Source organism: Diabrotica undecimpunctata, chromosome 7, assembly GCF_040954645.1.
Source record: "Diabrotica undecimpunctata isolate CICGRU chromosome 7, icDiaUnde3, whole genome shotgun sequence".
NCBI classification, from domain to species: Eukaryota; Metazoa; Arthropoda; class Insecta; order Coleoptera; family Chrysomelidae; genus Diabrotica; species Diabrotica undecimpunctata.
The window spans coordinates 99135628-99163618 of NC_092809.1; the positions used below are offsets into that span (position 1 = coordinate 99135628).

The 27991-nt window shown below is 32.7% G+C and overlaps 1 protein-coding gene across 1 annotated transcript in view; it reads right to left on the bottom strand.

Moving 5' to 3' along the window:
- Positions 1-27991, bottom strand: part of Spt6 (transcription elongation factor Spt6) — an 82626-nt gene that overhangs the window by 22982 nt on the left and 31653 nt on the right. Inside the window, exons 13-22 of the mRNA XM_072537856.1 lie at positions 23162-23327; positions 22928-23104; positions 19982-20197; positions 19525-19875; positions 18262-18557; positions 12772-12983; positions 7569-7736; positions 7149-7349; positions 721-889; positions 357-658 (exon numbers count right to left, since the gene is read on the bottom strand). Coding sequence (XP_072393957.1) covers positions 357-658; positions 721-889; positions 7149-7349; positions 7569-7736; positions 12772-12983; positions 18262-18557; positions 19525-19875; positions 19982-20197; positions 22928-23104; positions 23162-23327 — 2258 coding nt within the window. The remainder of the gene's footprint in view (positions 1-356; positions 659-720; positions 890-7148; positions 7350-7568; positions 7737-12771; positions 12984-18261; positions 18558-19524; positions 19876-19981; positions 20198-22927; positions 23105-23161; positions 23328-27991) is intronic.

Below are 27991 nucleotides of genomic sequence, written 5' to 3' on the forward strand. Positions count from 1 at the left end.
GTCATGGACCGTTTTTGCGTGGAATTTTATTACTCCATATTATTACTATTACTTATAAGTCGATTTTCTTGAAAATTTAGATTTAGGTAGTATTGATCACCTTCTTCAAAATCTACACTGTACCGAAGTGCACTTTTACTCTAGGGATGAAAGCCACCCCTTCGAGGGGGCGAAAACTTGTTTAATCAAAATAAACATGAATGTAGATAGATTGCCTGATTTTAAAAAATTTTTGTTGTATGAATTTTTTTGTAAAGTTAATACCTTCTGAGTTATTCACGATTGAACCTGTTCATTTTTCATTGAAAAAAACAAATTATTCTTACAGTTCCTCTAATAGTCTAATACATACTTACCTAAAGAAAAAGCGTTAACTTTTCCTTGTTCCTTAATATCAATATGTTGATAGATTCCATCAGTCACTTTCCAAGTAATGGTCAAATGATCCGCACCCTTACTCGAAGGCCTAATGATAACTTCACCCTGATCCATATTAACCATGCATTTTTCGGCTTCGGCGTAGGATATGTTATGGAACGCCGGATGAACAATAACCCTCTTAATGTACGTCATACGCTGTTTCTCCTTCTTCTTCTCGGCTTCCGTTCGATTGTCTTTGTCTTCACGTTCTTGATCATAATGAGGATCTCGCTGAGGTCTAAAATGTTATAAAAATAATTAGCAACTGCCAAATGACACAAACTTTGTTAAAATACTTGCCTCCATTCATGATTTTTATCTGCAAGATCGCTAGATTTCGATGTGCAATCAACACTAAACTTCTCTACATCTATTTTTATTATTCTACAGTGAATTAATTGTCCTATGCCTACTCTTTCTTCAGGATTAGCGACTGGTTTGTCGCTTATATTTTTTATATAAATATAACCTGTAAAACACAATAAGTATATTTTAATATTCAATCAAAGCATACTAACAATATAAAATAGGGGCTACATTAAATAAGGAAGAGTTGTGGTTTAGCTATTTTGCAGTAACACTAGAAAGGTTTCGACGTACTTCATCTACTTACTATACAGGTAGTCACAATTTGGGTTAGATGTTACATACAAATCGCATAAGGCAGGGTTACCATTACGACCAATAGTCACATATATCTGATCACGATTACAACCACTGGCCAAATTTCTGTCTAACCAGCTACAAGCATACGCAGAAGCAGCGCACTCTTACCCCAAGAACGCAAGTCATTTTATTACGCAACAATATCCACCCAATACGAACGGGAGAATAACCAAAAAATTCCATTCTTGGATATGTTAGTTATAAAAAAAGAAGACAAAAACATAGTATACACAGTAAACGGAAAAAAAACCCATACTGACAGATATTTACACTATCATCCTGTACAATTAAATTCGGTAATCTAAACCCTCAAAATTGTAAAAAAAAAAAAGATTATTTTAACCCCTTACCGCATAGTGGGTCATATATGGCACAATACTTAGTTCTATACCTAACCGTTAGAGATCGAATCTTATTTTAAAGTATTTATGCATGACATGCCCATATAGAGCACATATTTCGTATAACCGGTAATAAAGCGCCATCTCAATGCAGCAAAGTGAACTTTTATGAAAATTTGAAAATGCCCGCGGTCTGACAGCTGTTCATAAGAATTGTGCCATTTGATATTCAATTATCGAAGTTTTTACTGAATATTTTTGTACAAAAAAAAATAGTGAATATTTTTGTACAAAAAAAATAGTGACATCAAGGATAGACCTTCAAGAAAGAATTTCTGTCAGTATTTTCACGTATTTCTTTATATTTTGGTATTTTTTGATCAAAAATATGCTTGTGCCATATATGCCATAATATGCACTGTCGTGTAAAACTATCTTTCATATATGGCACAATATATGAAACTCTATTAATAATGTATACATTGATGGATTTACTATGAGTAGTAGTTATTGTAGAAACTCTTCAGTAAGAGGAGGTGGTGTAGGAATATTCGTAAAGAGAAATGTAAACGCTCATAATATTAATAGATAAGAGTAACAAATACCAGCATAACAACAATTGATAATATTTTTGTAAATTTTTCTAATTTAGGTACATCATGTATTCTTGACAACACTGTGTCCGATCATAGAACTGTTTTAGTTGAACTTGAAATCGATATATCGACCTTACCTATGTTTTGTCAAAAGCGATATTTTTCTGAGAGTGGGAAAGATAATTTTGTTATGAGTCTTGTGCTGGAAGATTGGAATCTTGTTTACGGCATACTTGATACTAATTTGGCTTTTAATGTGTTCGTTGATATTTTTTCGTATTATTTTAACATTAATTTTCCATTGCAAAATAAACGTATTATAAATGATCGTAAAAAATGGGTAAACACTGAAGTATGCTTATCTAGGTAATAACTTAAAAAACTTGCATGTTTTATCTAGATCCTGTCCGTGTCTTCGTGAATATTACAAGTTAGAAAAAAAGAAACACCAGAAACTTTTATGTTTGACAAAGAAAAATTATTACCAGAATATTATTTCGTCATCAGATAATCCTACAAAAAGTGCCTGGAGACTTGTTGCTGACGTGACTAATAATGTTGACAATAATGGAAGGAAAAATATATGCCTAAAATCAGATGAAAATTGTGTAATAGAGGAATGCCCTATTGTTGCTAAGATGTTCAATGTTTTCTTTAAGAATGCTCCAATTGAGGTACGTTCTAAAATTCCCAGTCATCAAAATAGTAGTTTAAGGAAACCGTCTTACAATGAAAATGAATTTTTTTTACAATTATGTCCTTACACTCCAAATGAGCTGAGTGAATTATTGATAGGAAAATTGAAATCTTCAAAATCGTGTGGATTTGATGAAATACCTCAATTTTTATTAAAAAAAAAGTAATTCCATTCATACCATCACCGTTTAACATTTCTAATAAACTTGTCTTTTTGCAATGGTATTTTCCCGGATTATCTAAAGGTGGGAAAAGTCGTTTCTGTACATAAGAAAGGTGATCCAAAAGATATTAGTAATTATCGCCCAATAACTGTCCCTTTTCAGTGTTTTCGAAAATATTTGAATACTGTTATCTTAACAGATTAAACTCTTATTTATTGGAGAACGGTATTGTAAGTAAATATCAGCATGGCTTTCAGGCAGGTAAGTCTACAAATACAGCAGTTCATTCATTTTATGAGACTTTAACTAACTGTATTGATGCGGATGAATGCCCTGTCGGGATTTTTTGTGACCTCAATAGGGCATTTGACTATGTCGATCATACCTTACTCATTAATAAATTAGAAAATATTGGAATAAAAGATCTCTCTCTAAAATGGATAGAATCCTACCTATCAGAACGTCGTCAGTATGTCTCCTTAACAGATGTATCATAACAATCAGTAAATATTTGCAAATCAGATTACATTTACATTCATATGGGTGTTCCGCAAGATTCTCTAATTGGCCCAATATTATTTCTTATTTACTTAAATGATATTGTCTCACTAAATTCTGCTGTGCAGTTTACACTTTATGCAGATGATACTTCAATACTTATATCAGATAAATCACATTTATCTCTTGAAAATAAATTTGACGAACTCTTGTGTGATCTTAGTTATTGGTTTTCCTCAAATTACTTACATCTTAATGCGGATAAAACGCATGCTATTCATTTCCACAATAGACAGAAACATCTGTTAGATATCGAACTATTGATATATTCTAAACAAATTGAAAAAGTTCAATGCCTAAAGTTTTTGGGTTTGTATGTTGATGAATGTCTCAATTGGAAAAGGAAATGTGATGATATTATTTCCAAAATAAACTCAGCATGCTACCTACTTCGAAACCTCAAATATATACTAAGTGAAAAACAGCTAATTATGCTGTATTATGCTCAGGTGGAGTCTCGTTTGCGGTACGGCATAGTATTTTGGGGTAGTTCTTGTAAATTCAGTGAAGTCTTTCTATCTCAAAAGAGAATGGTCCGTTGTATTGCTGGTATTCCTCGAATAACTAGCTGTAAGAGTAATTTTACTAAATATAAACTTTTAACTGTGCCGTGCTTATATATTTTTGAAGTTTGTGTTTTTATTCATTCAAATCTTGAGAAATTTAAAACTAATAGTCAAATTCACAATATAAATAAAAGGCAGAATCAAAAATTACATGTGCCTTTTTCCAAAGGAAATATGCATTTTTACTCACCTGAAATAATAGGTCAAAGAATAAATAATAAGTTACCCGAGCCAATAAAAAAATGTAAGAATATGAAAATATTTAAATTAACTTTAAAAGATTTTTTACTGCAGAATACGTTTTATTCTGTTGATGAATATTTTAGTAGTTGACATAATTTTATTTCTATTTGTGTTTGTCTTGTAATCTTAGGTTTAGCGTAATTTTAGATTTACATTTATATTTACTAATTTTGTTTTCTACACTGTGACTGATCCTATACAAATTGTATTTGTCAAAAAGGAAATAAAGTATTATTATTATTATTATTATAATATGCGTTCTGAACTAGGTATTATTATTTTTTTATTTTAGATAATGGATCCAAAAAGTTTTATGGTGAAACTCTTGGACATACCAGATGGTAGTGAAGACGAAGGACTAACAAATGATAATATTTCCCATATTATATTAGCCCCAAAATCAGACTATGAAAATGATATAATAGATAATAATGAATCAGATATCGTTATCCCAGAAACGGATTTAGAAAGCAGTTCGGATAGCGAAGATGATATTTCTTTGGACGAATTACGACGTAATCTAATAAAGAATAGAAATAAAAATCATCCAACTTGGAAAGAAGGAAATATGGTAACATCAGCTGATGATCTAAGATTTCTCGGTTCTACTGACCTGCCACCGGAGTTGCAACAAGCGGATTCCCCTTACGCATTTTTAATTTTTTTTTTTAAATGAGATGATCAAAGATATAATTTATCAAACTTTGAAACTTTCTGAAAATGACCTACAACAGTTCTTAGAAACCTGTATTTAGGTCAATAGTACAATTGCCAGGCGCTAGAAGTTATTGGAACATCAGCCTGAATCATCGATTGATCTCAGATGTTATGTCATGCAATAGATGGGAAGAAATAAAAAGTTTTTTACATTTTGCGAACAATAACGATGCTATTGCTGCCGGTAATCCTGGTCAGGATAAACTTCGACCGCTAATAAATAAACTAAGGAGTCAATTACTCAATTCCAACAAAGGTGCGTTCATCTATAAAACAATATAATCCGCAAAAACCCCACAAATGGATATAAGGCGTTTGTTCTTAGTGGTGTCAGCGGATTTTCCTATAATTATGAAATTTTTGTAGGAAGCCAAACTAATGTTATACCCGATGATTTTCCTGATTTAGGGGTAAGTTCAAATTTGGTTCTTCGGTTAACACTAACAGTACCATTACTTATAAATCACAATTTTTTTTGATAATTGGTTCAACAGCGTCCCATTGCTAATTTATCTAACGAAACAGGGTATGTTACCACTAGGAACAGTTAGAATAAACAGAAAGCCAAACAGAAATATGCCAAAAGAGGCTGAATTAAAAAAGAACGGCCGAAGAGCTATGGTAGAGAAAGTCGCCACAATTGATGATACAAAAATATCTGTTGTTACATGATATGACAACAAATTAGTAAACATTTTATCAACATATGCTGGACATATGCCAACAGTTGAAGTTAAACGGTTTTCGAAAAAGGATAAGACACATATAGTGGTTCCATGTCCAAAAGCTGTAACGATCTACAAGTGTATGGGGGGGGGGGGGGAGTAGATCTCCTTGATTCAATGTTGGGATATTAAAGGATCACACTCAGATCCAAAAAATGGTACACACGTATATTTTTCCATATTATTGATTTGATGACTGTCAATGCGTGTAATAATGAACACTTGAAAATAATCGACAAAATTACATATCTTGGATGCAGCCTAAATAAGGAATGGGACCACTCACAGGAAATAAGATGTCGTATAGAAAAAGCGAGAGCTGTCTTTAATCGCCACAGGAAGATTTTATGTAATATGCACCTGAACATTGATATAAGAACTAGAGTCTTAAGATGCTACGTATTTTCTACCCTTTTATATGGAGTCGAAGCCTGGACCTTGACGGAGGCAACATCCAAACGATTAGAAGCCTTCGAAATGTGGTGCTATACCGCCGCATGCTCAGAATTTCCTATATCCATCATGTTACAAACAACACCGTGATCCAACGTATGAAAATAGATCTGGAAATTATGCGTATCGTGAAAATCAGAAAGATGACATACTTAGGGCATGTGATTCAAAATGAGAAGTATCAACTAACTCAACTAATTTTACAAGCCAAGTTAGAAGGCAAAAGATCTCAAGAGCGCAGAAGGACATCGTGGTTGAAGAACATCAGACAGTGGGCAAGAATGACTACCATACATCTATTTAGAGCAGCTGTCAACAAAGTTGTATGGACCAATGTGATTGCCAACATCCACAGAGGATAGGCACCAAAAGAAGAAGAAAAAGGGGTCGTCGTGTGGAGCTATGGAAAATTTATAAAATAAGAAAAGAAGGGGTCCCGCAACCGATATTCCAATGCAAGATGTACTAACAGATGGATATGGTCATCTTCCATTATGGTGTAGTGAAAGGCAAAGATGCAAATATCCCTGTGGTTTAAAAAGTTTCATAAAATGCGAGAAGTGTAATGTTTTTCTTTGCTTAAACAAAGATAGAAATTGTTTTTACAACTTTCACACTGAATAATTATTATAATTAGAAACTAATAAACGTCATTTTTTTTTTTATTAATTTTACTTGTTGAATCTTGTTTTAATGCATAGTGTGCCATATATGACACACAAAAAAAAGTAAAAAAAAATACAAAAAACTAACCAAGTAGGATTTTTGTTATATTTTTACCGTAATCTTGAAATCAAGTTTGTAATCATAGACTTTTTTTATGAAAAATAAAAGAAACATGCAGTTAGGTGTTAAATTAGTGAGCTGTTTTGTAATTATAGCCAACAGTAACTTCTTCGCACTAATAACGTCTCTTTACTAATTTGATGATGAAGTTTTGATTTGAATTTTTAAATAATATTTTACCCAATGCTATTTTGGAATATTGTGCAGTTGTACGTACCTAAAATACCATTATCCAGTCTTAGTTTAACTCCAGTAGCTTGACCAGGACATGCGCCTGCATCAAAATGATTCCATACATCGGATAATTCAGGAAAATCATTTTTCAAACAGAAGGGGCACTGCCACAAGCCAGTTTCGTCATTACGGACCGGGTTAGCTTGATCTAGCTGGTCTGGTTTTGGTTTTTTCCTTGCAATACCTAAAAACAATATGCACAAAGCAATTACATATTGCAAAACTATTTTTTGTATACCAATCTGTGTAAAATATGTTCAACTGGACGTTGACATAAAAAAAAATCATTCCTTAAGAATGTTATCTTAACAGCTCTTAGAGGCTTCTCATTTTTGCCGAACCAGTCAAAAATTGCACGTATTTTAAAATAAACAAAATGATAATACTAGATAATTTGACTTACCAAACACGGTAGATGTAACCATTTTTCCAATATAAAATGTTTCGGGAGTTTCTTTAGTAAGCATATCGAATAGTTCTTCAGGATTTGCAGAACGAAAAGGCTGTCTCAAATCTTTATATCGCGAGTTCAATTCTGCTCTAATGTCATACAATGTTATACTCTTGTTTCCTAAAAACATAAATAATACATTATAAAGGCATTAGGATATTATATTTTTATTCATGTTATTTGACTCCAAAAGTCAAAGTACAGCTGGTTCCTAAAAAAACTGATACGATTCTTAGTAAGATTTGATCATTTTGAGCAGTGTATTTAATTGGTCTGACATTATATTATATTTATTATGACAGACAAATAGTAAAATAAACAAACAAACAACAAACAAGTGATTACATATATGTTAATTTATAAATTGTAATAATTATTAAGGTCTCAATTTTGAATCCGTAAAATAGTTTCGAAACACAATTCAGATAACTGCCTTAATCTGAGCCTTCTAAAAATTGCAAGGCATAGCCAGACGTTGATAAAGATGTTAATAGAGACATGCGGAATCTAAAATTTGCATTCCACGACATGTCTCCTCAACTAAGCAGAAATCGTTAGCGAATTGGTTTCTTGTACTCATACGGAGTAGATCCGAATAAAATGAAAAAGACAGTCAAGATTTCATTTCACGTATAGATACATAGACGATTTGTACGTGAAATGAAATCTTGACTTCCTTTTTCATTTTATTCGGATCTACTCTGTATGAGTACAAGAAACCAATTCGCTAACGATTTCTGCTTAGTTGAGGAGACATGTCGTGGAATGCAAATTTTAGATTCCCCATGTCTCTATTAACATCTTTATCAACGTCTGGCTATGCCTTGCAATTTTTAGAAGGCTCAGATTAAGGCAGTTATCTGAATTGTGTTTCGAAACTATTTTACGGATTTAATATCAGATGTCGCTATTGCGTCCGTTTCGAAGCCATTTTATTGTTGCTTCTTAAAGACAGAAAAGATTTATTTTTCACGTTGAGAACGCCTATGAATAACTGTTCTGATGAGCTCTATTAAAGCGAAATACGTATAAACAGATACATAGACGATTTGTACGTGAAATGAAATCTTGACTGTCTTTTTCATTCAGTCTAAATTTTGATATTATTTTGAATTCCTGCATTTTATAAAGAGTATATAAATGATAGTTTTTACATAAAATAGGGTTGTTGTTATTATTTTTATTATTATTAACGAATAAAAAAACGACTTAACTCAACAATATATTAAAGCAAGAATTGTAACCAAAGATAACTGGGCACTATCAGATGCAGCAAAACATTTTAACATAAGCAGAACCACAGTTTTTCTATTAATTAAAAATGGAGGGAACAAGAAACTATCGAAATAAAGTGAGGGTCTGGAAGACCAAAACTACATATACTAAATTTAGGTATATAAAAATAACATTAATATTTTGCAATATCTCCATCAGCATTGATAACAGCTTGTAGTCTTCGGTCCATCTGCGTTAAAGGAACTATGAAATTGTCTTCTTCAGAGAGCTCTTCCCAAACCTGTTGTATACCCTGCCACAAATATTCAGCATTTTGAGGTATAAAATTACGCCGATACACCCGTTTTATAATAACCCCCCAAACATTCTCAATTTTGTTGGACTGGACTGTAGCTGGGCCATGGTAAGGTTTCGATGTTGTTATTCTGGAGCCACTGGTTTATTATATTTGCAGTGTGAACAGGACAATTATCTTGTTGGAGGATAAAATTGTTTTCTTGATACAACTGTTCTACACTGGGAAACATGATGTGTTCTAGAATATTCAAATAAGTCTGCTAACAAACCTGCCATCAATACGCCATACCATTCCCATTCCTCTAGATGAAATCCATCCCCATACATTGGTGCTAAAATGACCAGCTGCTCGATATTTATCAACATATAGAGGATTATATCTATTATTATCTGGTCTATACACACCAATATTACCCTTTTTAGAAGATTGAAAAATTTTCTCATCTGTAAATATTACCCTGTAACAAAAATCTTGATTTTGTAGCTGATGGTTTAAAGCAAATATGAGTCTTGATTGCTTCTGTTGTGGTGTAAGAGCTTGTTTTTTGCTGCAGTTCGGTACCTAAGACGCGATGCTTTAATTCTGCGCCAAGTTGTTGTCTTTCTTTCCGGAAACTGTGACATAATTCTTGCAGTTTTCAATACTTCAAAAGTATTCTCTTCAAATCTCTCCAAACGCGTACGATCTTCATGAGCGATAGATATTTTTGGTCTTACAGAACCTTGCTTTCTTTTCTGGAGTTTCTTGTTCTCTCCATATTTTATTAATATTAAAAACTGTTGTTCTGCTTACAATAAAATGGTTCGCTACGGCAGATAGTGACCAACCATCTTCTAATTTCTAAATTTATGTTACAATTCTTGCTTTTAGTTCTTTGCTAGCATGTTGAGCCATTTTTTGAGGTTGAACAGAATAAGTTATCTGACAAATTTTAAGATTCGGCAGTCACAGTGACAATATGTAAATAATAAGTATTTATCCTTCAAAATACACTGCTCAATTTTCTACAAAATACGTTTTAAGAGTCATATAAGTTTTTTTAGGAACCAGCTGCAAATGTGACTTTTCAAGTAAATGTTATACCAGTTCTTGTACTGTTGTATGTATAACTTCATTTCTTACTCTACAATAGAATTTAAGGTGATACCAATAACGTGATAAGTGATTAAAACGGATGTATTCGCCCTTATAGAATTAAAAAAAAAATGTGTCTAGCAGATTGTCCGTGGTTTATAAAATATTGTATAATATTGTATATTGTATAATATATTGTATATAAGTATAAGTTAGCAATATTTTTAAATGCACTCTATACTAAATACACAAATGCTAAATAGTACAAACTAAAAGGTCATTAAACTAATGACTGACGCCACGAAAATACTTCTTCTTATGATCCATGTCCGTTCCGAACGTTGGCGATCATTCTGGCTATGATGAGTTTGTTGGTTGCTATACGGAAAAGCTGTGTTGAGGTCTTTCTATACCATGCTCTCAGGTTAGCAATCCAGGATATTCTTCTTCATTCTGAGGCACTTTTTCCTTCAATTTTACCTAGCAAAATGCAATGGAGTAGCTCATATCTGCCTTGATTTCTGATTATATGTCCCAAGTACTGCAACTTACAGCCCTCACGATGTTGACTAAATCCGCGGTTGTGTTCATCCTCCGTAGTACTTCTTCATTGGTGACTTTGTCTGTCCATGGTATCTTCAGGATCCTTCTGTATAATACAAGTAGTTGTACTGTGAGACACGTTCAATTCTCATTTGGTTCACATACAGATTTGCTCCAGTTATGTTTTCCTTGCTGATGATCCTTGCTTGGTTTTGATGCTGTTTATATCCAATCCATATGTACTACTTGTTTCCGTTATTTTGTTCATTAAGTTTTGCAGCTCTATGGTATTGGAAAACACTATTATATCCACTGCATACCGCAGGTTATTGAGCTTGAACTCCATTTATTGAGATGCCTTCTTCAATATCTTTTAGAGCCTCTTCAAATATGTGCTCCGAGTACATGAATATCAGTGATGAAATTATGCACCCCTGTGTCACTCCTCGTAAGATTTTGACCTGATCTGTATATTCTCCATCTATTCGGAGCACCGCTAATTGATTCCAATACAGGTTAGCTATTATTTTTAGGTCTCTTTCGTCAATCCCTGTCCTCTTCAGCACTTCTATCATTTGTTCATGCCTGATTCTATCGAAAGCCTTCTTGTAGTCAATCAGGCATGCAAAAACATCACAGCTGAGATCTCTTCATTTCTGAAACAATACCAGCACGCTAAATAAAGCTTCCCTCGTACCAACTACGTTCACAAATCCAAACTGGGCGCAATTTGTTCCTCGTATTTCCGGTAAATTCTTTTGTGGATGACTTTTAAAAACAGCTTCAGCAGATGGCTCATTAGGCTTATGGTCCTATAGTCTTCACAAACTTTTGCTCCTGTTTTTTTGGGCAATGGTACGAACTCCGATTTGAGCCACTCTACTGGTATTTTTCTGCCTTGTATATTTCATTAAATATTTCAATTATATTTATTTGTTCTGCATCTAATAGCTTCAACAGTTTTGCAGGAATTTCATCACGTCTCGGTGCTTTTCCATCCTTCATCTGTCTGACGGCTGCCGTTAATTTTTCTGGTAGGATTTCGGAACCTGAATTTTCTGCAATGGTGGGTTCTTGTATTGTTCTGGTCGTGGAAAAGTTTCTCCAAGTATTCTTCCCATACTTTCTTTTTATCTTCTTTGGTTATGGTAAGATTACCTTCATCATCTGTTATTTTTCATTTATGATGGACATTAAAGTTATCATATCGACTCTGATACTCCTCTATTTCTTGACATTGTTCTGTTTTTTGTTTTTCTTTGGCTTCTCTTATCTTTCTTCTGACGATGGTATGTACTCCGATGATGGTATGTATTCTCACGAAAATACGGGAGAGAGTAATTGATAGACGGGTTGTGAGAAAACTAAAATATTCGAAAATCAGTTTTGATTTATACAACAGATGCAATTTTCATTATAAGGCAGCGAGCAGAAAACGCTCATATGGTATTTTTCTCTCATATCAAGAGGTTGTCGATAATAAGGAAGTTCCCGGTGAGTATGTGAATATAATGAGACATACGGTATGATGGAATAAAAACCAATATTAGGCCAGGTATCTTATTTCTTTATTCTCATTACTATTGGACTAAATATTTTGGATCCAATTTTGATGTGGTGTTAGTAGGAAATATTGAAAGGGAATTAAAGCAAAGGCTAGAACAGTTGAGTCTTCACAGTATTTGTAAGGAATCTTTGCACTATTATGTATGTTTATTTTGCAACCTCTTGTCCGATATATATTTATGTATATATTATAAAAGGTATACTAATTTAAAAAGAACCCTTTAGGGCTAAATCAAAGAACGTTGTGGTAATAAATATTCCATCTTCAGTGCTGATACTAGGTATACATGTTTAAAGCGACTAAATATATGGGTGGAAACCCTTTAAATGTTATTTAATTGGTATTAAGTTACATGGCTGCTGATAGAATGTTAAGTAGATTAATCACTTCTGCTTTAATTTCACATTCATTCCAACAAAAATTAAAATAAAACATACCAAATCCTTGTCTTTCCAATTCCTCCGCAAAGGCATCCAAGTCAAGATCTTTTAACCTCTCTGGCGCCTCGAGAATTTCCTCTAAAGCGCCCGCAGGATTAGCTCCCTCGTCATCGTCATATTCTAAAGCATCCACAGCCATTTTTCGTGCCCATTCGTAAGTTTCGGGATGAACTCGAGAGCCATCCAATATTTCAACATATGCCTCAGTACTGTAACAGAAGAAAATTTTAATAGTTATCCATTTATTTGAAAATCTTTAAAACGGGAATTACAGTAAAATCTCTCTAAACAAACATTTCTATTCAATGGATACTTCCTCTACACAAAATGGACACTCTCAACATCGGTAGTTATAAATATAAGAGTGGTTGCCTGACCAACTTTGCATAGCTGATGTTGAATTACCCATATATACCATTTTTCAAAGTAAAAACGTTGCACGTCACAATTTATATAAAGTGACGTCATTTATATTTAAAATTTCCGGAACGTCAACCTTAGAGTTCAAAGTTTCCTAACACAGCTAATAATACGAAACCCATACGGAACTGCTCGATCTTTCATAGGCGTCAACATAGTATAATAATCAGAAAAATGTAATCATCATTATATTGGGTATTTTAAAATTATATTGATTAAATAACCATAAATATTTGTTATTACTATTAATATAAATTTTATGAAATAACTCTTTAAGTCTAATATTCCACAAAATAATAATTTTAATTAAATAGATTAGACAATTGTACGCAACTGATACGGGAATACTTAAAATTTTAATGACAGTTCAGCGTGTGACAAAATTGTATAAAGTGTTGCCGCTTTTTAGAGTAAGAATTTTGTTTATGTTTTGATTTCTTACACAATTTGATCATAATATATTATATATTAATAAATTGTATTTACAAATACATATTAAATTTAGATTAATAGCTTTAAAAACTAATTATTGTTGTGTATTGTGATTGTGCTATGCCAAAACAACTAAATAGTCTGTAGAAAGCTGTTAAGTTTTCATATAAGATAGATTATTTTGAAGAAGAAATAATGGAGGGACGTTTTTACTATTAATCCTCTAAAAGAGGTAAGTTAAAGAATTAAGAATATATAATTTTGTATTAAAATGTTTTCTTATGTATTTTAGTGTGTTGCAGTAGTCTTAAAACTAAGTGTATTGACTGTTAATATAATAGTTGACATTTTAAAAACTCCTCACTTACTAACTATTCTGATGTTTTGGCAACGCTCTGGGGTTCTGACGTCGTAAATCTTGAATGCACGTCATCCGCGTCATAGTAAGTGACGCCACATGATACCAACACAAAATATTTAAGTCGTAGGTCTATTCCTTCTTAGAATCTTTTAGCCAAATCTAATATTTGAAGCAAGATAAATTATTTCATTTAATTTGTATAAGTGAATTATAAAGCATTTTTATGAAGTACACTTGTCCGGATCACAGTTTAACTGAGATCGAATGAAGGTGACATTTTGGCATACATTGGTAACACTTATTTGACAATTGTGGTGTTGACACTTCAGAATTGTTTTTATTATTTACTATTAATTAACTCTGTTGTTTTTGAAACAAAATTAGTGTGATTTAATTCCAAAATATCACATAAGAAGTTAAATAGTCGTTGTAAATTGATGGTAGCTTCTTTGATTCATTATTTTGGCCCATTTATAACGGCCCATGCTACCGTTGACTGCTGTTAGGAAAGTATGTAATGTATTTTTTAAAGTATGTATTTTTTATATGTTTATGCCGATGCTTGAAATATACATTCTTGTTTTAGTGTGTAGCTGCAGCTTTAAATTTACATATTTCAACTGTAAATTCTATCTCTCAGGCCGTAAAAACTAATACACCTCTAACATCACCACCCAAAAAACGTAAGAGGCCTAAGAAAATTACCAATACTAAAATAATAAATACAAGCGAAATTAAAAATTTCTTAAGTAAATATACTTTTCATTTGGTATCATAAAGTGTATTAAATTAAACAGATTTGTGTAACATGAAATCAAATTTAATTCTTTTCAGAAGAACATGTGACTTCTTTATGGATTCAATTGAAGGAAAAAGGACTGTTTAGTGGTTGTCGTTTAGATTGGTTAACTAACAATAAACTGTCGTTTAATGTTGTTACAATGTTGAAAAACGAGCTTTTGTAGATTGTTGCGCAGTAAGTACGCCTATAGTTCAGGTTATCAATATTTATTTTTAGAAACAAGCCACCTCCAAAATACATTGTTGATGATTTAGCACAACAAAATGGCCATAAATTATTACGTCTGCGACCATACCACTGTTTTTTCAATTCTATAGAATTAATATAGGGAACTGCCAAAAACTATTATAGCTGACATATTGGTAGAGATGGCTATAAAAAATGTGATGCTTTAAACATGTGGAAAGAAACTCTAGAAACTTTTTCACCCCAAATATGGCAAAATTCTATGATTCATACAGAAAATGTAATTAAAAAGTGGTATGAACGAGAGCACATACTAGATAGACAGGAAATTATACCTATTATAATTAATATAAACGGTTACAGTGATTTCAGTTGTGACATAGACAGTGAGTAGTAAGTAAATCATCTTAGGGATCTTTGAGCATTAAAATTAAGCTTCATTTTTTATAGGTTTAAACTAATGATGAAACAGAGTTTTTTAAAAAGGCAGAAGCATGTACTAGTGTGTAACTTTTAAACATCACACATTTTTTATATTGTTCACAAATTATATAAAAAAGATTGATTATTTAAAAATCTAATAAAAAAAGTATTGATTTTTATTCTATTTTACTTCTTTATACTATACAAGCGACTCAAATTGTTTTTAACGTAAGATTATTACTTAATTCTTGTTTTCTATTTCTAATTTTTTTATTTATTTACATTGAATATTAATTTGTTTTGTTGTTTAATCCACTTCTGCAATATTTATGTGATATATTTGATTTAAAATGAATTCAGGAATTTTTTTTGTAATTTGGCAACAATGTCAACGTAGATCTTTGACGTAGTAATGGCGTGCATCGGGATTTATACTGTACCGACTGTTGATATTTCCCATTTCTAAGATAATGGCGTTTTTGTTGGGTTGATATTAAATTTCTATTATTAATGATTGCGAATTGGAATAACAATTGTTAATTGTTATTGCAATTTGTCTTGATTTTATTTTTTTTTTTACTCGAATAAGGAATTCCTTATATCAAATCCGTTCCTAATCCAAAAAGGTACCTATTAGCCTTTTGATTTCTCTGCACTCAATAGTAACGGATGAACTCATGGCTGTTTGATTTTGTCGCCAATTTCATGATTGTCTGGTAGTCGGACAAAAAGTAAAATACTGCCATTGTTTCAAGGTATCCCGTGTAGAAAAATTATCTAAAATGGTAATGGTGCAAAAAACTAGCATTTTGTAATATAAAACTGATAGTTCTAAAGCCAAGCACTATATCTGAATGCCATTCCTTTTATCGATGAATCATAAAACATTTTAAAGACATAACTAATACAGTTTAAGTAAGTTTTTGATTCGAAGGTTACTGGTCAATAGGACATGATTTTACAGAGCACTTTGCATTGGTAGGTACACACGTTTTAATCTGTATCGTAACTACATAAAAGAAAGTGTAATGAAATAGTATCAGCACTTACTTTCTTAAAGCTGGATTAAGTACACCTATTGTAGCATGCAGAAAATTCCTTAAACTATTTAATATTTAAGGTATAAAAATTCGTCCCTGGCCCGAGTATAAATATTCCACCAATTCTCTGTTTACATTGTGATGTAAAGGAAAAAATTCCAAATTCCAGTTTGTAACTGCGACTTTAAATATGGTTTTATTTATTTGTATATGTTAGTATTGAGATTTTAGGGGCCGGGAAAACGGTAGAAGCCGGTACACAGATCGAGGTAGAGGGGAAAGTTTTAGGTTTGGAAGATGGCCCATTAAAAGCAGACGTGTTTAGTTTGGTCGGAAAAAACCGGCAAATTTGTTAGAAAAAGTGATTAATACTCAAAGTAATGTGTCAATTCTGAAAAGAGCAGCCACTTTTTTTTATTTTCTATGCCCTCTCTCATATGAGAGATTTGTAAAGCGGCGTGTTTCAACAAGTTCGGAAGATACCCACATGCTCCATTGTTGAGTTTTTAAGGAGACGAGTTTTCCAAGGTTTGCGTTCCAGTGCTAGCTTACATCCTCATTTTGTTATCCCTGGTCGACGTCCCAGACTATAGATGCAATTTTTTGCGTGACAGTGAATCTCCAGTTCCAACCTCAGAAAATATGTAAAGTAAGGAAATTTTAGTGGAATCCAGGTAACTCTTTTGTGTTAAACTTTTAAAGTAAAAATAGACATTTTTTTAATAATTGCTTTCATTAAAATTTAAGAAATTGTAATAATTAAAATTGTGAATGTAGGGTGTGTCCATAGCTGTCATATTATTTGTTGTTTTAAGATTTAGTTTTGACATATGACAGCTAGCATTATTATTTTTGACATCTGATAAATACCCAATCATAACAGATCTTGTTTTTGTTTTGTTTTTAAAGAAGGTTAACTTCTATACATGGTTTCACTTAAAAAGTTATTTCTTTATTTGTAGTAATTTATTTCTGCTACAATTTATAGCCCAGTAACAATTGTAAGTCTTGTAGTATCTCCAACTTCTAAGAGTTTGTAAACGGATAGGACATAGTAAGTGTTTCTTTGTTATTTTTGTATTTACCTTTGTAACTATTAATATAATATTTTGTTATTGTCTATATTTGTAACTGTTTGTGGAGAGACAGTAATAATTGTTTAATTCTTTTCCCTAAACCACTTTGTTTATTTATTTTAAAAAAAAATCCCTAACCTCCCTTTTGTGTTTTTTAGGACAGAAGAACCTTTTCTTTCATCCAGCAGGAAGTTTCCTCGAAGCGGCGTCCCTATTTTAAATAGCTAGAGGACCTTCTTGCGTTTTTTTGCCCATTTGTCCAGGAGATTCATGTAAGTACCCTTTTGTTTCATTTTTGTAGTTGCCCCAATCCAATCCCATTGCTTCATTCACTTGTCCACGGCCCAGTTTCTCCAAATAAACCCTGAGCGCCGTTCGCATAAGTTTCGTTTATTTTGCTTGCCCTATCTCTGACCCAATAATTTGTCTCCAATTTTCAACCCCCCATAGTAATACCTATGTGGTAGGCAAAAACACTGTGTCAGAAGAAGAGTCGGAAGTTACTATTTTACACGGAAATTGATGGAATCTTGTTGACTTCTTGAATCAAGATATAAATATTAAAATTGAGACATCGAAATATTTTTATATTGAGGAGAATTTAAGGGGATTTTAAGTTTGCAAATTTATTTTTTTCCTTTAAACATTAGACATCTGCATTTATGCGACCCAACTTCATCCGTTTAAGAGAGAGTTCACTGCATTGCAAACCCATATTAAACATTATTTAGAAATAACCAATCTTACCTGTCTCCTAAACTATTAGTATCGATCTTTATGAATCCAGAACAATTAATAAAAACTTTTGGGCCCATATGACAAAATGTAACCAATTGAGTTCTGTTTTCAAGCCTCTGATTAGTTTGTTTCAGAACTTTAAGTAACGCTTGTCCTTTACGCGGTCCTAGACCGCATATGAATTGAACTAAACTACTTTTATGAATTTGCTGAACGGCAAGGTTTATATCGACACCTACTTCATTTGTTCTGTTGACAAATTCTAAACAGAGAGCTTCTAGTAGTTCTTCTTTTTGGACTTGTTCCTACAAACAAAAACCATAGGTACATCTCTAAATTAATTTATTTGTAATAACAATATTAAAGATTCACGTGAACAATAAAAATATCATATGTATGCATTGGAAGTTATAACAGATAAATGTTGCAACCTAGCAAATGTTTAATATAACAAAATTTTAAATATTTATAAGCATATGAGCAACGTTATGAGTTACGTGTACTTACTGCTTCTGTCTATGATTATACAGAAGGATCCCGAAGATACCATGGACAAAGTCACCAATGAAAAGGTAATACGGAGGATGAACACAACCGCGGATTTGGTCAACATCGTGAAGGACCGTATGCTGCAGTACTTGGGACATATAATCAGAAATTAAGGCAGGTATGAGGTACTCCAATGCATTTTGCAAGCTAAAATTGAAGGAAAAAGTGCCCCAGGACAAAGAAGAATATCCTGGCTTGCTAAACTGAGAGCACGGTCAACACAGCTACTCCGTATAGCAACCAACAAAGTCATCATAGCTAGAATGATCGCCATCGTTCGAAACGGACAGACACCCTAAAAAGAAGAATCAATGCGAAGTAATTGTGATTCACGCGGTCCTGTAAGTAAAATAAGCGTGAATCGTATATGATTCGCGCGGCGTTCAAGGATGTATCCCAGCCTTAGACAAAAGTAATCAGCTCGTAATTGTGACAGAAATGTTAACCAGGACAGATAATATAACCAATGGTAGAATAAAAAGTGAATCCGTACTCTCTGAGCAACAGATAAAAGAAAAACTGGAAAAAAGTAAATCATAATGAACCGTGTATTGTCTACAATCACTGTCCCACCTGGGAGGGAATTTAAGTTGAAGAAAACAATGCATTTTTTTTATGGAGACGAAGCATAGAATATTATAATCTTTCTTTTATACAACTTCGTAATATAATTAATAACTATGTATTTGTTTATAAATAATTACCTAAAAGTGAAATACTAACCTGTAAAGGATGAAACCTAAGACTCAAAATCTCCTCATCACTATTACATAATTGGGAAAATTCAACTAAAGGATCTTGCATTCTTCGCGCTAATGAAATAGCTTGCCTCAACAACTCCGGATAATCTCTGAAATCAGTCGTCCCCTTAATGGAATTTGCGTACACTTTTGCTAATTCATTATCAATAATTTCAACCCTAATCTGTGGAAATTGATCGGATTCTATTAGTTCATTTATTACTCCTCTGATATCATCAGCGATCATTAAGGCTTCTCTGGACTCACCCCCTACTGCTATCACATGAGGCTTTTTAAGGTATATGAAATTTTTCAGTGATTGAAGATCGGCTTCCTAAAAAGTTAACAAAGAATTAGTAATATGGAATTTTTCTAGTAATAAACAAATATTGTGAAAACGTTTATTTCTCTTTAATTTTAAACAACTTTAATTTACATACCTTCATAAGTTTTTCATCAGTTCGAAAGCTATTTTTTCTTTTTAGAATATTTGGTAATCTGAGATAATCAGTTATATCTCCGTCTGGTGCTGAAATACAGGTAAAAGCTGATACTGTGTGCTCTGGTACGTATGCCACACCCATACTTCTGACACCTTTGGATGTATCCCAGTCATCTTCGTCTTCATCGGGAAATTTTATTGCGTATGGAGCAATCTAAAAACCGAACAGTTATATCTTTAGTATATAATTAAGTGTAACAGTTGAGTATCAAGATTTTGTGAAAATTAAAGTAGGTTTCTTGATAATAAAACAAAGTATTTTTCACTGACATTTCCTGTTAGGGTTCACGCATTATATCGGAGACTGACTAAAAAATGATTGATTGAGCAGGAGACTTTAATGCCAAATTCGGAAGAGAGAATATACTTTCGCCCACCACCGGAAAAGAGAGTCTACACGTAGACTCTAATGATAACTGGCTCAGAATCATAAACTTTGCGATGTCTAAGAACATGGTAATAGCTGGGACACGATTTCCCCATTTCTCATAAAGATATACATAAGGGAACTTAAAAATCTCCTGATAATGAAACGATTAACCAAATAGATCATATAATCATCGATGCAAGACACTGCTCTAACTTATTAGATGTTGTCTTTTAGAGGAGCAAACATCGATAGTGATCACTATTTAGTTATAGTACGATTTAAAGAGAAAATATCCAATTTAAAAAAGGAAATCGAGAAAAGGAGAGAGAAAATCGACATTAATAAACAAAAAGATCACGACATTGCAAATTGAAGATCAAATAAGGACTAAAAACTTAGAAGAAGAAAGAGTCATTAACTAACTATGGGCAAATTTACGAGATATTGTGTTACAGAAATCGGTTGAAATATTGGGCAAAACCAAGTCAGAAAAAAGAAATCATTGGTTTGATCATGAGTGCGAAATGGCCACAAATAGAAAGAACGCAGCATATCAAAAAACCATCGATGCAGGTTGTACACTGAGAAAAAAAGAAGAGTATAGACGTCTTAGAAGAGAGGAAAAACGTATCCATCGACGTAAGAAGAGGGAATACGAACAGAACACTCACAATGAGATACAAAGTTTATTCGATAACAATGAAACGAGGAAATACTACAAATCATTAAATAATAGCCGTCGAGAACTTAAACCACGATTAAAAATTTGTAAAGACACTAACGGTGAAATTCTACATGGTAAAAACTTAGTTCTTAACAGATGGGCATAACATTTTAGCGAACATCTAAATATAAACGATATTGATGGAGGTTACAACATAGACAATCAACAAAATCTACAACGTCAACCACACAGTGAAGACCCAACAAGAGAAGTGTCAAATGCCATCTTAAAACTCAAAGACAATAAAGCTCCAGGAATCACACCATCTCTTCGTCGACTTCAAAGCAGCCTACGACAGTGTGAAAAGAACTGCATTATATAATGCAATGATAGATTTTGGGATCCCACCATTTAAGTTGACCCAACTAACAATGCAAAACGTTAAGCTCGTGTGTTAGAATTGAAGGAGGCTCTACGTTCTATGACATTAAATAATGGTTTAAGACGGGGGACGCGCTGGCGTGTCTCCTCTTTAATATTGCCTTGGAAAAGGCAATCAGACAATTAAATATTAGAATAAATGGACGCAAATTCTCGCATTCGCTGACGATATAATAATTATAGTGGGCAGAAGTATGAGAGACATGGTGCAGTGTTTTACAAGGCTTGCGAAGGCGGCAAGTGAATTAGGACTTGTGGTAAACGAGGAAAAAACCAAATATATGTTGGTTTCTAAAAGCCCGCGAAATATCCAACAGAGAATTCAAATTAACAACCACACCTTTGAGCAAGTCAAAGAATTCACATATCTTGGATCGCTAGTAAACGCAACAAACATGACAAGCGACCAAATAAAAAGACGCATAGCAATAGCAGACAGAACTGTTCACGATCTTCAAAAACATTTAAAAAATAAAAATATAAAACGTGCAGCAAAGCTCAATATATAAAAGACCATAATAAGACCGGTTTTGATATATGGGGCTGAAACGTGGACCTTATCTTAAAATGATGAAAGACTTCTTGGTATTTTTGAGAGAAAAATTCTTAGAAAGATTTTTGCAATTTGCAAACCAGAGGGCACAAAAAGTAGAGGACGACCACGAAGGAGATGGATTGATGATGTGGAAGAAGACCTACAGATTCTAAGGGTCAGAAGATGGAAAAGTTGCCGGGAATCGACAGGAGTGGCGACTTTTTTGTGAGCAGGCCAAGATCCACAACGGATTATCGAGTCACTTATGATGATGACTATAAAATGATGGCCAAAAGAGGAAGAAAGTAAGAAAGTAAGAAGCACCATACCAATTAGTAACTGGACAGTGGGTACGTTAATCTCAAAATGAAACATACAATATCATTAACCTTTGAAGGTCAGATAAATCGTCGAATCAAAAATAAAAAAAGCATTTGTACGAGCTATGATTACAAGAAATTTTATTAACAAAAATGAGGAATTGTGAAATATGTAGAAGTCAGGTTGGTATAATGTAATGTAATGGTAATCGCAGCTCTGAATGTGTTAGAAAAAACAGCTGGACCTAATGATTGTGAATGAAATATTATCAATACGGAACAGTACAGAACTTCTCCGCATCTTGGTTAGGAACCAACTGAGAACTTTTAAGCTAGAGGAAATGGACGACGTACATGCAGGCTGGACAAAATTTAAAAACGTATTAAATCTTGCGACGGACAATCGGAAAAGAAAGAAAACGTATAAGAGATGACAGTAGACGAAGAATGCAGAGTATATTGACTGTTTACAATATAATTATAATATATACGATAGAAGATAATTATCAAGTTTGATTTATATTTATCTGTGAAATAAACCAAAGAGAACTTACCTTTATCCAATTATATAATTTTCTACAGCAAGCTTTCAGCACGAATTCTTTAGCCTCTGTAATCAACGTTCGTTTTAATTCAGATCTTAAATCTGGCAAGACACTTTTCGTTAAAGCCCTTTCTACCGATTCCATTCTTAGCGCATTCCAGTCCTGAACGTGTTTGCTGAATTCATCCTTAAATTAACAACGAAAATCAAATACAGAACATCATTTACTTAAAGGTTACTTCACCTTTATATATAATTGTTTGACTTCATCGATGTAATTGTTAGTAGTGTTTCCTTGTATATGGTCATTGATGGTAATAGTAAGTAGGTTCTCCTCTTCGGCTAAACATAACTTTAAAAATTGGTCGCCTGCAAGATCTCTTACTGGTTTATTTTTTAAATACTTCATACTAAAAAGTAAATGCAAAATTATGATAAGAGAGATCAAATTTCAAGACACGTTTACATCAGCGAATGCCACGACTACCACTAAACTCGTCGGTAGTCAAATGCGGTCGACCGATTAATGTAAACGCACCTTTAATGTCTGCTATTATACTGTACATTATTGTAACGTATATATAATGCAATTATAATTTATAACTGTTAAAAGGAAAAAACTAGACACCAGCCAGTCTGTTTCGACGTTTGTCTGAGTTTTTCCTTTTATTTGTCCTTCTTTATCAATATTTATCATGCAAATGGATAAAGACAAAGAATAAGAATAAACTAGATCCGAGCATATCAGAGGAACAAAATGGCTAACTAAACTAAAATTAAAACTAAATTAGAACTAAATTAAAAATCAGAACTTGATATTAATCCGAGGGTACAAAATTACCCGTATAATATCAACTATCATTTTTTCCTGTTCCGAGGCATAATCCTGTTTCTATAAGCTGTACGGTTTTAAAGTCTATCAGTAGAGTGCTAACGTGGCTGTAGACAAAAATAATAGAGAAGTTCACATAAATATTATAAAAACTATCGAAAACATCTACCAAAACAACAAAATGGAAGTCGGAATAGATGCACAACTTACAAAACCTATAGAAACAGGCCGCGGAATAAAACAAGGGGATTCATTGAGCCCCATGCTCATGGATGAAATCATGAAAACCGTTAACAAAGGAAGAGGATACAGAATGGGAAACAAAGAAATCAAAATATACTGTTAAGCAGACGACGCAATATTGATAGGCCAAGATGAAGATAGTCTGCAAAGACTGGTCCACAGATTTAACATAAGAGTAAAAGAATTTAATATGACAATCTCATCGCAGAAAACTAAAACAATAATAGTCAGCAAAGAACCAACCAGATGTAAAATAGAAATTGATGGCATCATTATTGAACAAGTAATGGAAATAAAATACCTGAGAATTACACTGTTTAGCTATGGAGACCTGGACAAAGAAGTGAGAGATCAAGTACAAAAAGCAAATAGACTGGCAGGATGCCTTAATAACACTATATGGCGAAACAGACACATTAACACTGAGATGAAGTCAAGAATTAATAAAGCCAGTGTAAGACCAATAATGACATATGCCTCAGAAACAAGACCCGACACAGCCACAACGCAAAGGTCACTGGAAACGACAGAGATGAGAGTACAGAGAAGAATTACAGGAAATACGCTGAGAGATCGAAAGAGAAGTGGAGATATTGGAAGAAAATGTAACGCATAGTGTATAAATGAATGGACACAAAATAGAAAAAAGAATGGAATAACCACTTAAGCAGAATGAAGAAGAACCATGTCGTCAACATAGCAAGAGATAAGTCACCAATCGGCAGAAGTATCGGACCACCACGCAAAAGATGGAGTGACAACCTTCCATATAGATATTAATCCGCCAATGAACAATCAGAATTGCTTATTAAGAGAAAGAAGAAGAATACCAACTAAAAAGAACATGTCTATTTGCCTACAAGATCGAGGTCAAGTAAATCAACTGTCAAATTGGCTGACACAAAACTTCAATGATAGACATTTATAGGTTAACAATGTCTTAATTCCTAATTTATATATTTTTTAAAAACGTCAAAAACAAATGTAAAATGTAATTTTCTGCATTCAATTGTGATTTATCCCCGTATAAAAATAATATTTAAGTACAGAAGTAGGAGCAATTGCTGACAATTATGACCTTTGTGTTAGTGATTTCTACACAAGATTAAAAGCCCAACACCATCATAGATGGATTTATTACTGGAAGGAATTTTCATTCACTAATCAGTCGAGAGGTACACTGCTTCAAAAAAGTATCCCAAAGTAATATTGGCAGACTGATTTGAATTTTTCAAGTAAATATTTTGTCACAATAATATGACTTAAAATATTATCAGTTTGGACATGCTTGTTGATTTGTGGTATATGTGTGATATGTAGTTAAGATCGCTTACTTTAAAGTACTTGGTATATAACCTCATCTCCAAATAGAGGAAGTTGTTGGTACTAAGCGATGATGAATATTTAAAATGAGAAAGGGTTTTATTTTTGTAAATAATGTTGAAGAGTTCTGGGATACATGAGAAAAATGAGATTAAATGAGAATGGAGAAATAGTCAATGTAATAAGGTTGTAACGTAAAAGTGTAATATTAAAAATGCAAAGAAGTTATTATTGAAAAAGTTGTAGTTATGAAACTGATTTTTAAAGCTTTCCTGAAGTGACAGTGTGTCAATTAAATGTATGATTGTGATACTATTGTTAATTTAGATGAAACTGTTTAACGATTGAATGCTAACATTCATCACGGAACATAAAATATCTCTTAATATTTTGGATTAAATGAATTGTATGATCTTGACGTTTGACAGCTCTGTGCAAACTGAAAGATATATGTAGATTCATTTAGACACTATTGATGTTAAGTTTTTGTTTCCTCTCATAAATATATTTAATCCTTTGGAATTTATATTGCATTGATAATTGTCGTTTGACATTCTTCCATTTATAATTATAATTATAATTTATGTTGATTTGGTTTAGTTTATTTCACTTTCATATATTGGGATACGTTTGTGATTAATTAAGAAACAACAATATTAAAGTTTATAGATGGGAATGAGCAGCTCATTCGTCATTTAGAAGCGTTCTTCATGTAGATGGAAGAAATTAATTCCACATATTATTAATATCTGAAATAAACTTACTGTTGCAGACTTCTTCAATTAAAAATAAAGAAGAATAGTGAATAATGAGAATGTATATTCATTAATTTTGGTAAAAAAACTTATAAAAGACTAAAAATTTCATAAATAAACATTTAAACCTTTGTTGCTGCTTGTAAGTAATTTTTTACTTTGTTACAATTAATATTAGATATGAGCACGTGTGGTTGGTTGCATACAACTTCTAGCCGAAGTCAAATTTGACCAAAGTAACAAAAAAATTGCTAAACTTACTATAACTATAATCGGTTCACAATGTGTCGATAGCTCACTACAAGTTTAACCCTAATTAGAGAACTGATATACAGAGAGGATAGTTAATATAATATAATAGTAAAAACCAACCTGAAACTGACGGTTTAAGATGTTTTCGACTAACCCACCTTGTATCTGAAGGAATACAATACAGCATTCAACCTTATAATCCGATTACGAAGGTATTTTGAATGGTTACAGATGACCGACCAGTGTCGTTAGAGTATATGATTGAAACATTTATTTGAACTAAATAAATATATTTTTTAAATTGTACTTATGTAAATTGTATTTTTGTTTTAATAAAACTTCTTTATTTTATTCAAAAATAAAAAGTTTCTTGCCATTTGTAAAAGACACATTTATCTAATTAAGGGGAAAGGCGCCAAATGTCGCCTGGCAAAATTTTCAATGTGTTTTAAATGTATCCATTATTTTCGAATCCGGAGAAAACTAATAAATATTTTTGAAAAATTTAAACGCAGAATGAAAGATTACATTATAACTGAGGGCAGAAAGTCCCTGAAAACTTCTACAATGTTTATTTTAATATATTATGTAACAGGGGTGAAAATAAAAGAGAAAATATAGTATAATTTTTAATTGAAAATATTGCATGCAAAAGAAACTTTATATTTATTCTAATAAATATTTCATTCTGCCTTTAAATTTTTCAAAAATGCTTTTTAGTTTTCTCAGGATTTGAAAAAAATGGATACATTTAAAACACATGAAACATTTTGACAGGCGACAGCGCCTTTCCCCTTTAATACCTTACGATTACAACTACTATTACTTACCTTATATAATTACGATTAGAAAACTATTCAAATTCAAAATAAATAGGATCAACTTCGGAATCCGAGTCGTCTTGAGGGTTAATAATTAGCGGTTGTGTCTCTACGGTCGCATCAGTTATGTTATCAAGATCCCACATTTTTTGTTCTTCTATTACATGTCTTACTGCATCTTTCCAGTTTTGTTCTGTTATATGTTGTAAAGACTCGTATAATAATTCACGTACAGCTTGTATTTTATATGACGTATCTTTTCTAGCCACATAACTTTTCATTTGTGCCCAAATGAGTTCAATTGGATTTATTTCGCAGTGGTAGGGTGGAAGTCTAAGGGCTGTGATGTTTCGCCTTTCCGTCATTTTTTCAACTACGTATTTCTTGAACTTAGATTTGTGTTGCCGGGCAATTTTTAAAAGTTCTCCTTTTACCATTCCATCTTCGTAAGGCAGATACTTATTCCGCAGCCAGTCAAGAATATCCTGTTTCTTCCACGCAGTCGTTGGAAGTCTTTCTACTAGTCGTGAATGATAAGGTGCATTATCTAATACTATAATTGAATTTGGTGGTATGTGTTCAATCATCTGCTCAAAATACTCTTCGAAAACATTAGCTGTCATCTCCTCGTGATAGTCTTTTGTGCTTTTGGACTGAAATTCCAACAAACCATGCTTAACAAATCCTTTTTCACTGCCAATGTGAGAAATTATTAATCTACTGCCTTTACCAGAAGGTGGGGAGATACCAGTAGACCAACCTTCCATAAAGGCTTGCCTGGAGCTTAATATATTTTTATCTGACCAAATTTTTTTAGAGTATGACCTGAGTTTACCCACGTTTCATCC